This window comes from Balaenoptera ricei, chromosome 11 (genome assembly GCF_028023285.1).
Source record: "Balaenoptera ricei isolate mBalRic1 chromosome 11, mBalRic1.hap2, whole genome shotgun sequence".
In the NCBI taxonomy this organism is placed as follows: Eukaryota; Metazoa; Chordata; class Mammalia; order Artiodactyla; family Balaenopteridae; genus Balaenoptera; species Balaenoptera ricei.
In genome coordinates this window covers 665,405-678,795 of record NC_082649.1, presented here as the reverse complement: position 1 = coordinate 678,795, position 13,391 = coordinate 665,405, and the positions used below count along the sequence as shown (strand labels likewise).

The following is a 13,391-nucleotide window of genomic DNA, read 5'->3' as shown; positions in this document are numbered from 1 at the left end:
AGACTTGGTCCATCAGTTGGTTGGTGAATGAGAAACACCTTGGCGGAAATTACTCAAGCAAGTAAAATACTAATTTACAGTTTAATTTTTACCCTGGTAGGTATTTTCAACAGAATGTCAGATTGAATTGTCTCTTAATTCAGCTAATGTTAAAGAAGAGAACTTCGGTTGATTACATAAGAAAACGGTTACCAAAAATAACATGTGGACTACCCATTAAGAAATAATTAGAATATTATAAAATTTTATATCTATGTATAAAATGAGAAAATCCTAACACCAAAGGTCTCTGAATGTCATTTCACCTTTCCAGAATTATTCTGAAGACTGAGGCTTGCAGAATTCTGAGGGCGCCTTTACGAGCATCACATTCTTGGTGCTGTTTGTTGGACACTCTAGAAATCTCTTCTCGAATGTGGAACACAGGTGGTAACACCCAGTGACACGGCTGTCCTCTCCTGCCTGTCTTCCACAGGTTTCCTGCGCCCTGGTCATGGGGTACTTTGGCACCCTATCGCATCTGCTTCTCATCGAAACAGATGCCAGTCGCGCGAACTCCACCTTTGAAGAGAGACATCCAAGTCAGTAGTCTTTCCCGGTACTGAACTTCTCAGAAGGAGTAGTTTTATCAATTCCTTGGACGGTTTTTCTTAATTTCATTTAAAACATACTGTCAGGTAGATATTAATAAACTTGTATTTCATCTATTTTTAAGAGAAAAGCAATTTTACATTTTTCAAAGGAGGATGGTCCTAGTCAGTCATCTTTTTTTAAATCACACTTTCATCATTTAACTTCACTTTTTTCCCAGCCATTTTCTCCTTTTTTATAAGCAGTTTCATGCATCAGTGTCAGTGCTGTGAAACCGTTTATACGATGCTTCGGACATTTGGTTACAGTTTGTCTGCCAAGCATTTTTCAGGAAAGCTAAATGTTGGCTCTGATGGTATTCAGTGTGAAATGTATTAACCTTGACAGGACCTGTGGCCCTACGTACTTTCTTCATTGCATGCTGTAGCTGCTGGAAGTATTTATTTTATTGTGTCTTAAACTGATAGCTTTTTGGCACCAGGGTAAACTAACGTGCTGCTTTGCGAAGGCCATTGTTTAAACTTATTTTGGACATTCCTAGACATTTATCACAATAGAGCAGGGAAGCGCAGCTCCTGACCTCATGGCGGCTTCAGCAGGGCCAGTCTTCTGCCCCCTCCTCCAGATGAAGGATCATTCCATCTACACACAGATCAGATAAGGACCGATTTCTTTAAAAACATAACCTCAGTATCATTATCAGATCTGGAAAAAATAATAATTCATTAATTTTAGCAAATACCCCGTCAGTGTCCAGCATTCTCGTAAGAGCTTTATTTTAGATACTTTGCCCAGACCAGGATTCTGTCGAGGTCTGTGTGTTGCTTTTACTTGCTGTGTCTCTTAAGTTTTTTTCTTTTTTCCTTCTCTAGGGCCCGCTCTTCAGCTTATTTGTTGACTAAATCAGATGGTTCTATAGATATTCTCACTTTCTGGATTTTTCTTATTGTTTCCTCATGGTGTCATTTCACATGTTCCTCTGTCCCTTGTGTTTCCTATGAACTTGTGGTTAATAAAGAAGCTTTATCAGTTTCAGGTTCAATTTTGTTTTAATTTGTTTTCTGCCACCAGCAGGTCCGTCACGTTTGATTGTCTCCCTGTTTGTGATGTTAAGATTGAAAACTGGATTCAAGTGTTATCAGCTTGCTCCACCCTTTAAAATTTTGTCATAAACTTGTCATCTAATGGTTTTAGCACCATGGGTAATTGTTGCCATGATCATGTTTCCTTAGAGATGGCAAACTAATGATTGGTAGCTGGAGCACGAAATTAAAAAATAAAAAGTTTCATCAACTATTTAGTTACTCTGAAGTACACTTCATACAGGAAAAGCAGGATAAATGTTTGCTTTTTCTCTTTATTTAGAGTTTTCAGAATAAGTTGGTTCCCTTGTGTTTTTTTTTTTTTTAAAGGTGATGAAGAAGGTGTTTTTTAAATTTTTAAATTATCTTCATTAATTCATAGCTTGAGCATATTTCATGAGTTTCAATCCATTGCCATAGTCACGGTTGTTTTAATAATCAAGCTGTTCCCCCTCTGGCTGGGAGTGGCCCCCCATGGGCCCCGGGCCTTCCCTGCTTTCTGTGGTCCAGTTGTCCCACCCAGTGTGTGCCTTCTCCTCCCAGACGTGGAACCAGCCATTGGATGGGAATGAAATGATATGAAATACGGGAAAACTTCCTCTCTCTTAACTTTCTTCTGCTCTTTCCACATTATGTCTCTGTCCTTCCTAGGGGCCCCCTGGCTTTTTTGTAATCCCTCTCACTCTCGTTAAATCGCACCCAAAAGTCCGTTGCTTGTCCATGATTGGACAAGCACCACCTTACCTGGTGGTTCTGTGTCCCACTGGTACCGTCGCTTCCCTTCAGGTCGCACCAGCTGGCCTGCTGCTTAACATCACATTCCTGCCCGTCGGCTCGTGGCGGGCTGCGTCCCCTCTGGCTGGCGAGGCCGTAGGGAAGCCGCATGGAGGCTCTGTAATTACGAGCGTGTGTCCTGTGGACAGTGTTCGGGATTGTGTTTCCTCACGTCACCTGACTTTGTTTGTCTAATTATGACCTAAGAGTCTTCTTCTAAAACTCATTTACACACTTCACAGCTGTGTGTGCTGTGGGAAACAGCAAGGTGACGGATACTCGTATGTATCCTACCATTTTGGCGTTCCTTTCTTCATCCCAGCTATTTTATTCCCTGTGACCCTGGCTACCTTTGAGGTTAATGCTCACTCTGAACTTACAAGTATTTGTCTTCAGACAGTTCTGTGTGAGGAGTTCTAAAGGGCGCTGGAGGGTCTGCCTTTGTTCTGGTCTCCGACTCGGGGCACGACCTGAGAGCCGGTGGAGGCCCGGTGCCCTGGCACAGTGAGCTGACAGCTGTGCCGGCCCCTCCGTTTGGCCACAGCCCAGCCAGCAAGCACACTGGCACCACGCTGGGGACACTGGCAGCTCGACCGACAGGGCATTGGGCCGTCATTTTCGTGGGTTTAGCCTAGACGTCGTAGCTACGTTAATCTCCACCCTGATTCCTCCTCGGAACCGAAGCCGTGGCTCGTATTCCCCTAGTTCTAGTAAAGAAGATGGCTGCAGAACACTGATGAACTTTCACGCCTCTGCTCTCGGCATTAGCTGCGGGTTTCAGTGGAGTGCTGTCGTGGTCTCAGCGTTTGGATGGATGGGGCGCATTGGTAGCCTAGTGAGCAGACAACTCCGAATTGTTGCTTTAACCTGAAGATGGTGGCAAGTGTTCACTTTCCCAGTTACTTAAAACATTATTTATCACAATAGAAAGCTGAGGTTCAGATGATTCTAAATGTTGTATTTCGACTTCTTAACAAAAAAGTGCTTTGATGTATTAGTCAGTGGTTAACAGAATCTCAGGGATTCCTCCGCCACACTGACCGTCACGGCCTGGCCCGGGTCCTGTGCGCCCGGGGAGCGTCACGGCCTGAGCGTACCGCGCACCCAGAGCCTGCCAAGCTCGCTCTCGTCCAGGAGAGGAGGATGCGTGCCTGTGGGGCTCCGTGAGAAAACTGAACCGTAGAGCAGCCTCGGGACGCTTCACGTCCTCTAGCCTGTCCCGCCGGGGCTGGAAACGCCGTCTCTGTCTGTGTCTCTCCCAACAGCAGGCGAAAACGTCCATAACCATCTTCCCTTAATAACAAGCAGCAGAGGCCAACCACCCCTGACCACTTTGCGTGCAGCTTAACAATCAGCCATTTTGATGGCTGCTTATTCTGCACATTCCGGTAGGAAACTTGTGAGTGTGTTTTTAAAACAATAATGTCTCAAATGTTTCCTGGGAGTCCACAGTAGAAAGGAGACCCACAGGCCTGGAGGGGCTCAGAGACCTGCTTCCCTCCCCTAAAGCCGAGGACACTTGGCTGACAAAACTGGGACTTGTCTCTCTGTGTCGTTTATCAGTGAAGGGATTCATCGGGCAAACCCCCCATCTCTCCACCGTGTAAACAGGCCAACAGTGGGACAGTTTGAGGCTAGGTGTTAGGTGACTGGAGGAAGACATCAGCAAAGCAGTTCCTCTCCCTAGGAGCAAATTAAAGGTAATGCGAATAAAATCTTCATGTTGTGCAGGAAGTTTACTTGGGATGTGAGTTTTCTTTTGGATCAATTTACTTCAATTTTCTGTTAATATCTCATACTAATAATCAAACTGTTTGAGTGACAACCAAGGTAGGTTCATGAACATGATGTATTTGAAAACGCATTTTTCATTTTTGCAGTTGCTGTCATTTCTGATTGGAAATGGTGTGACAGCCTGTGATTACGGTAATGAGGACTTCAGGATTACACGTGGAATGCGTGTCAGTCTGAGCAGGTTTGTGTATTGAAGGAGTGTGATGATAGGCCTCATGAAATCACAAAGACACCTTCAGAGACTTCAGATGTGATGGAAGTCAAAGGAATGAACATGCCTGCGCTGCACGGTCGGGTTGTATTAATGAAAAGAAAAATTGGTGTGTATTCTTGGACTTTTCTTTTTTCCCTTTGTGCTGTGGCTTTTTCATCTTATGCTAAGGAAAATAGGCGTGGAAACCCTTTCTTTAAACTAGAGCACGTGCTGCTTTGGGATATGTGGGCCACCGTCCAGCAAGACGGCATGTAAACTGCTGTGGACGGCGGGGTGTGTGGTGGCACTCAGGGCCCTGCTCTCCTCTCCACGTGGGAAGACTGGCGGAGCCGTGGGGGCAACCGAGCACCTTGGCAGGGACCCAGCCCCACCCCAGGGCGCCGGGGTGGGTGTTTCTGCAGACAGCAGCCTCCACTGCAGCTCTGCCTGAGGTAGCCGAAGGCTGGAAGCGGCTCCAGAGCCCGCCCGCCCGCCAGCAGCGGGGTGGGTGCGTGAGCGTGATGTGCTCTTCCAGTCAAGGGAGACCCTCCCACACGAAACCAGGCCGTAACCTCGAGGGGAGCCGCAAACTGTGCCCCTCCTGTGGAAGTTCGTCCCTCTGCCTGTGTGAAAGCCAGCACCTTGCCCAGGGGAGGCGGCGGTCAGCTGGTGGCGTGCTGCCGCGGATGGGCGCGACAGGGGCGGGGCGCGGGCGGGCCTGGCGCGTCTCCCTCGGGATGCTGGTCGCCTGCGTGTGCGGGGCACGCGCGGCATCGCGTCGTACGCAGGAGTTACGTGCTTCCCTACGTGTGAGTTCTACTTACTTTGAAAAGAGGAGAAAAGCCCTGTTTGCAGACTTAAAAACCTCGACAGCAGAACGTCATGATTAGCAAGTATGGCCACTTGACACCTCTTCCAAACTCACATCTTTGTGCGGCGCTCTGTACTTTCTCAGCTCTGAAAGCCAGCTCAGACTCAGACCTTTAAATCGTTGATTTCAATTCAGAAATGCTTTTTGTGTGGTTAAATGTAAAGCTTAAAAAAATTGACTGTGATGGACTGTTCATCCGAGTCCCCTTTTCCTCACCGGGAGGGGTGGTCCTGCACTGCCCGCGGAGGACAGGCGTGCCCCGTGGAGGCCGGGGCCCGAGGGCCGCGTGCTCCCTGCTCTCCCTGCCCTGTGCTGAGGGGGGCCTCCGAGAGCTGAGACTCCTGAGTGACCCCCCTCCCCACAGCCCCATTGGCCTAAGACACTATTTTCCCTATTGGGCAGATTTTTTAAACTTGGAGAGTAAGAAAAGTCTGTGGCTTGTTCAGAGCAGTACAGCTGTGTCTTCAGCCCAGTTCCGTCTCCACAGTCTAACTTCGTCTTCTGACTGGAGAGGTTGGGGGGGTGAGGAAATGGGTCAGACCAGAGGGGCGACAGTACCGTGTAACTTTGTATGTCCTACCGTTTGTAAATAGTTGGATTAGAAAGCGCTTTCCGCCTGCCTCTGTCTGAGGTGCATCTTCCTCTCTGCCGAGTGCGGCCCACCGACCCCAGCCCCCCGGGCTCCCCGGCTGCAGAGCCGGGCAGAGGCTGCCAGGAGGCCGGGGCGTGTCCGGCCTGCCTTTCCCTGGACCGGCAGTGGCTGATTCGGGACCATCTCAAAGCATCGCAGGCTTGGGAGATTCGTAGTCATGGATGATAAAGATACTGGGAAGAATAAAGGATTGCGTTCATCTTGGGATAAAGAATCTGCACAAACCTGTTACCGGGCCCTAAGCAACGAATTCAGTAGAGTGGTAACAGCAAGCTTTGGCAGTGAAGATGGAAGAGCAGCTGAGTAATTGTCAGTAAAATTTTCAAGAGAAAAAATGATATGGATCTGAGATGTTGGAGTGAAGATTTTGCTCTAGAGTCAGAGAAACAACATCCTGTCAATGAAGGGAGCCCCCTGTGGCTTTGCAGACATCCCTGCGGGAGTCTGGGAGCCGGGCTCGCCCAGGGGTGCAAGCTGATGTCTCCCGGCCTCCACCTGCTGCCCCGCCTGCTGGGTCTCCATCGCTCCCGAAGGTGCGGGCCAGGCCTGTGGGTCCCTCCCTCACAATTAGGCTTCTCCAAGTGCTGACTTAGAAGACCCATTATTGTGTAAATGAAGACTAAAATCCAAGTTAACTCTTGGCTTTCCTGTTTTTTCTGCCTTCCATTTTATTCCAACTCCACTGTTTTTGATTCCAAGGTCTTTTCTTTGGTTCAGTGGCAGAAACTTACCCTAATTGGATTTCGCTTCTCCCTCTGTGGGTGGAGCCCTGTACTGAGACCGGGACTCGGTGCTCTGCTCCACCTTGATGGCTCCAGCGTCAGAGGCGGGGCTGCTGGGGGCCGAGCCACCTGCAGCGGCCACGCGTGTCCATCCACGGCCACGGGCTAAGTAGTGGGGCCGCAGTCCTGAACCAAGCTGTCGGGCTCCAGAGCCACGTTCTTCGGCCTGGCTTCTCTCATAAGCATTTATTAGAGTTTGATTCCACTGAAGTAATTCTTGGGGGAAATAAAATACTCCTAGAGATTTTGAAATTTGAAGCTATCAGTACTACAGACCTTTATGGAGTATTATATACAACTGTAGCACCTCACAGTGTGAAACACATTTGCATACGTAGAATGAGTTCTGCTTTCTTGTCACTTTCACTTTTCTAACTGAAGTTGCCTTCTAATGAAAACAATTTTTCTCTGCCAAAAGAAGAAATTGAAACAAAGGAATTTGATTTATGTTCATGTTAAATCAAATTTTTATACCTTTAAGTCTAAAATTCAGTGTATCAATGTTGAAACTGATATTTCATGCTAAATGTATAAAGTGTTCTGTAATATTTTAGGTTAGTATAATTCATAGACTACATAATTCATGTAGTTTTACACATCAGACTTTAACTTTGAAGTGGGAGAAGTTGTGATTTCCTTACCCATATTGGACTCTTCAAAGCTCCTTGTCTCTGAAGTTTATGAAGGCTAAACTCTTACGAATATAAATCCTTTCTTACAAATGGTAAAAATAAGCCATGAAATAATTTTACTGTTATTTTCACTGCTGGTGATATTTTGTCTTCATAGGGAAAAGTTTTCTTATTCATATTTAAAAGCTAGGAGATACATTAATTAAAGCAAAAAAAAAAAAAAAAAAGGATTCTGAGAAGGAAAATAGAAAACTATAGAGGTCATGTCATTCGTTCATATACTACACGTGAAGGGTGTCCTTTCCACCCCAGTTATTCATTTAAAAATCCTATACATGTCAGAAGACATTTATCAATTTAGAAAAGGTCATTAATTTAAGAAAGCACGAACTAAAACATAAAGACTTGGACCTAAAAGCCCGTTCTCTGTTCCAACAAAAGCTGATTTTGTTGCAGAATGTTCAGGCCTTTTTAATCTGTCCAACAGTATTGATACCATTCTCGTTGCCTTTTTTTTAATAGGCAGTAATTTCAATAATGTATCTTCACACTGTAATTGAATAGATAATTTACTTGAAAAAAAAAATACCCCAAAGTTCTTTCATGTATTGTTTCAGTTTGACCAAAAAAAAAGTACACTGTGGGATATTTATAGTATTTTTCAATCTATTTTTATCTGTAGACTAGGACTGGTAACTGATTTAGGGCATAAGGGTTAAAAACAGGAAATGTGGTTTATAAAGTAGGTAGTATCTCCAGAGTTTCCAGAGTTAGATTGCTTTTATTACTGACTTGAGTATTGTGTTTCAAAACAACATGAGGCAGGGCACCTTGAGACTAGTCTGTGTTTGGAGGATGTGACAGGAAATGCTTCGGAGGAAAGCTTGTGTTCCTGGTACAGGTCAGGGGGGTACCTGTGTTTTCTGTACGTGCACTGTCTTTCTGTCCAGCTCTTTCTCAGATACTCTTTATACAGTCAGATTGAGTATAAATCTTGTGCAACACAGTAAATTTCCTTTGACCTTTGCATTTCGCTTGAATTTTTCTTCTAGTGTTTTAATGGAAAGTTTTGTCATCGTCATAGTTGAGGAGCATGTATTATGGTTATTATTAATTATAGTAATTAGAGAATCCAAGTTAAGAAAGTAGAAAGGCATGAAGAAGCAGGGGTTTAATCTTGAATAGCCTTTTCAATGACAGGTTGGCAGAACCAGTCAAAACCCAAAACCTTTGACTCAGCAGTTCCACTTCTACAAGGTGTCTTAAGTCAGTTATTCTACGAGAATGCAAGGTCTGTTATGGTTGTGTCGTTATTTATGATGGTCGATACTGAAAGGCAACAGGACTGTCGAGTGGTAGGAGAGTAAGTTATGAATAAATAGAATAAAGTGAAAAATAAAACAAATAAATCAGAATAAATAAGAAGATAAATACCTTATAGCAGATCTGTGCTGTAGAATACCAGGCAGCCATTGAAAACTGTAAGGTCAGTGTGTGCACACTGGCATGGAAGAGTGTGTGTGGTACATCATGGAAGGAAGCAAGCAAGTTTCAAGAAAAGAATGTGTACTGTAATCTCATTTCTTAGGGAAAAAATTTATATTCGTTGGAAAACATCTGGAAGAATACACACCAAACTAGGGAGAAGGATAAAGGGAAAGCTTATTGGGCTTGTATTTGTTATTAGGAAACTTACACTTCTGTATCTTAATTCCTTACAATGAGCAATTAATTTTTTCAAAATAAATTAAGAATGTAGGCTTGATCAATTCAAAATTGTTCTCTGTTCTGTTCTTTAATGTGGACATTCTCTCGAGAGGTCTGCCTAGCAGTTTGCCAAACTATTATAAGAAGACTCCCATCTGCCTGTGTAACACTTTTTAATGGAATGAGCATTTTCCCATACTTCAAGGAAAACCTGAAGTTTCAGTGAATTAACTGGCTTTCCAGCCAGGCTTTAAATCCACGTCGTTCTGTGTCCCCGTGTGCATCAGCTGTTACAGGCTGTAGCTGGGATTGGCACATGGGAGCGCTGCTTCCTTTCCGCCTGTCGGGGCGATTTCTCCACAAACAGCGCTGAGGGTTCTCATCACACAGAAGCCCTCTGTTTTATTGCTGCCAAACAGTTCTGTTTCAGGCACTTGCTTTCTTGGGGGCTATTTCAGAGATGAAGTGAGGCTCTCTCCTGTGGAAGGTGGCCATGTTTTCCAATCTGGGTGCGTCCCCAGTGGTGTGTAAGCCCTGTGAGGAGGGGGCCTTTGTTTTTCGTGGGTTTGTTCTTGACGTCACTCCGTGTCCCCAGCACATGGAATAGAGTCTGGCGTGTAATAGTAATAGGCACTCAGTAAAAATTTTACTAGTTATTCCAAAATTAAGTGTCCTCCCTATTTGATTAAAACAAGTAACTGACAAATGGAGCAAGAAAAGAGACTTCTTTTCCACTTCGTTGTCTGAAAAACAAGACCATTGTTGGCAAAGATGTTCTGAGGTCCAGGCCCCCTTACGAGAAGCCCACCCTGCGAGGGGCCCAGAGGCTCTTGCCCAGAAGCGCTGGGCTCTGCCTTCTCCGTGGGGAATTCTCACCTGGGCCACTGGGTGAACTGCTCAGTGACGGCCTGGACTGATGCTGCGTGGTTGGGGGCACTTTTTTGGTCAAATATCATGACACATCCTAATTTCACGTTCAGAGCGTCGAGGAGATAATATTGTGAATACTTAGAAGCTGCTCTCATTCTGTGTCTAAATAACATGGGAAGCTGTGGGGCAGGAACCTTCCTACAAACACTTAACTACTGCATCACAGTAAAGTCGCTCTTGTCAGTTTGCTTTATTCTTCCTGTGCACGTGCTCGCGTTGCAGCTAGTCCCGTCAAGTCAGCATTCATGACCCGCTGCCGTTGAAGCCGAAGCTGAAGGCAGCACATTTGCTGAGTGTTCATACGTTCTGATAAGCCGAGCGTCTTCCTAGGTATCTGGCACAGTGCGCGTTCAGTAAGTGTTGAGTGTTCTATTATTTGGAGCAAGCTTTTTGCCTTAGGATGTAGCTAGAAAAATCGTATTTTGAAAGCAAATGTATTTAGCCTCAGCAATATTCTGTCCTGCTATACCGTCTTTATTCAAATTGTATTTTTCAAATGGATTCTGAAAAATTGTTTCAGAAGGACTGTCTTTGTTTTCTTCAAGGCGAGACCGGATGGCATTGTCCAGATTCTGCACCGTGTGTTTCAGAAAGAAATCAGTGTATATTTTCTAGTGGTCATGGCTTCTAGCTGACTTTTTATTTATGTCTCAAGAAACGGCACCTGAAATAGGTAGGCTTCTCTGGAGTCCTGACCCCAGGGTGCGTGCGTGCTGTTCGGTGGGGAGGGAGGGTCTCGCCTGTTTGGCTCACGGGGGTGCACCCCACTGGCCGTACCCAGCAGATGTTTGAAGGATAAGGGAATAAACACACATCACATTTTCATAACAGCTTTGTTAGCAAAGCAGATGTTGTAATCTCTACCTAGTGCAAAGTAGGCAGTTGTCTAGAAGGTGAACTGATTTTTGTCTTATGGCCGCGTCATTTGTATGTAGGTGAGCCAGAACTTAGACCACGAGTCTTCTGACTTTACACTGAGTGTCCCCTCTGTCACCTTGATGAACTTGAAAGTCGTCATTAACCATTAATGTTCATCATATTAAAAGCGTACAGAAAAGTGCAGTGGAGAGAGAGCATGTATCACTGAAGGTCACTAAGGATGGTCCCTGTGTCTGTCGTGGACCCCTTGGAAACTGTAACCGAACTCCACCCCGATCCCACGCCGGGCGTCTGACCACGGTCCCTGCGGATGCGTCCCCAGCTTCCCCGCCTGCCCTCTGAGCCTCAGCCACGTGGGTGACAAATGTGCCTGCAGCTCTTCTCGGAGCTTCCCCCGGGCCGGGGGGTGCCCTCTGGTGCCTCCACTGTGCCAGGCTTCTTGTGCTGTGGGCTTGAAAGAGCCTACATCCTCTTACAGTTGGATTTGGAGCAACATTTTAAAGCAGGAAACTCAACAGGCAGTTAAACCCAAGGGGCAAATCTGCATGCAGGCTTTAGAAACACACCCAAAAGTGTCAGTGTGGCCCCTGCGAGGTTCAGGGCAGGGGCTGGGGAGCAGGGCCACGAGCAGGGTGACACTGGCCTTGTGTCTCTCCTTAGAGGGAGGAATTGGGATTCCGACCTCAGAAGACCTCAGTGGTCTCATCTGTTGCACGCTTGTGGCCTTCAGACCTCAGTCCCTGGACACGAGGCGTCTAGGCCCCAGCCCAGTGCCCCTGATGGCCTCCACCTCCCCACCCCCGCACACTACCCCTCACCTTTCAGGAGCGTCACAGAACAGGGACAGCACGGAAATGGTTCACAGGTTAGCGTCCGTCGGAGAACAGCGATCGTTTTTACAACACACAACCCTTCCCCGTGGGCACCTGGCACTACTTCTCCCTGCCCCTTGGGCACAAATATGAGCACCAGCACCTTGGGGCGAAACTCGGGAACTAGCACTTTGGGGATTTACGCACATTCTGCCTGGAGGACCCAGTGCCCAAGCACCTCCGGCGTGTGCCCGGCATGTAGTCGAACCAGCAGATTGATGCTGGGTGAATGAATCCATTCCCTTAGCGCTAACCAGTTGCAGCACAGCGGTTAGCTGTTTGGAGGGAGGCTGTCAATGATTGATTTTTGTATTTTTAAGTTTTTATTGTTACCACACCAGCACATGTGTTGCTCCGGAGTTTGTGATCATGTCTCACGAGCTCCCCCCGGGGCCGCCTGCTCTTTCAGACCTGCCGCTGGCCCCTGCCCCCTCCTCATGGGACTGTGGGCCCCCCGCTCCCCTCTTGATGGGACTGTGGGCCCCCTGCCCCCCCTCCTGATGTGACGTGTGATGGTCCAGGAGCAGCTGTATGTCCTCTCATCCCAGGAGCACAGCTTTTCCCTTCTCTGTTTCCAACGTTACCCCCCCCCCCTTTTTTTTGTCTAATATTTATTTAGTTGCACTGGGTCTTAGTTGCGGCAGGCGGGCTCCTTAGTTGTGGCTTGCAGGTTCCTTAGTTGTGGCATGCATGTGGGATCTAGTTCCCTGACGAGGGATTGAACGCGGGACCCCTGCATTGGGAGCACAGAGTCTTAACCACTGCGCCACCAGGGAAGTCCCTCCCGTGTTACCCCTTGAAACAGTTGTTTGGGAGGAGGATAATTATTTCATTCTTTCTATTCACCAAAGGAAAGTCTCCAGGAAAGATAAAGTGTTCTTACTCGTCCAAGGCTGAGGCGCTATGCTCCTCCCGGTGTGTTACCCCATAGCCACATAAAACGGGAAGCTCGAATTCTTTTTCAAATTTTCTGTCAACGAAACATGGTCCTGATGCTTAGAAGCACCTGCGCTCTTATTCTTACCTCCAGAGCTGTGTGTTTGGAGTTGGATAGTGAGGTAGGTTTACCTCCTCCTGGGGTGCTTATTGGCCGCGCCGAGACCCGTGCTCTTGCCAGGAGCCGCCTTCTGTGGGGCAGCGTGGCCATCGGGCTCAGGGCGAGCGCTCGCCCACACGTGACCTCAGCTGGCTTCGTCATAAGTCCGATTTTCTGCTTCTCAGGCAGCTCTCTGGTCCCACTCGTCTCTGTTCCCTTGAAGAACCTGAGGAGCTCACAGCTGCCCTCATGTTCCAGGCACGTGGCTGGGCCCCGGCTCCTGGTGCTGGTCCCAGCAGCACTGACAGGACCCCGGTTTCATGGAGACGGGCCGTGGGAGCCCCTCCTCTGGCTTAGAGCCTCGCTGGCCCAGTGTCAGGCCGAACTTCCAGTAACTGCGTTTTCTCTCTGTACGTGCGTGAGCCAGCTCTCCACACGGTTGCAGCTTAAAGACTCGAGACCTGAGTCCAGTGGTCACGGAGTTGACCCGAGCACAGTGGCTGAGGCCTGTGGACCCCGTGCTCGTGGCCTGCCTCACGCCCAGCCTGGGGCCCTGGGGGACATCCCTCCTCTTCGCGGGCAGAAAGCTTTCCTGG

The 13,391-nt window shown here is 47.3% G+C and overlaps 1 protein-coding gene across 2 annotated transcripts in view; it reads left to right on the top strand.

Moving 5' to 3' along the window:
* The window catches only part of EXOC2 (exocyst complex component 2), a 156,064-nt gene that overhangs the window by 129,467 nt on the left and 13,206 nt on the right, over nucleotides 1–13,391 (top strand). Inside the window, exon 24 of one of the 2 annotated variants that reach the window (XM_059937763.1) lies at nucleotides 4,328–4,568. The exons of the other annotated variant lie outside the window; for it this stretch is intronic. Within the exon in view, the coding sequence (XP_059793746.1) occupies nucleotides 4,328–4,368 (41 nt within the window). The 3' untranslated portion in view covers nucleotides 4,369–4,568. Of the gene's footprint in view, nucleotides 1–4,327; nucleotides 4,569–13,391 lie in introns of those variants that run through there. 2 annotated transcript variants of the gene reach the window in all.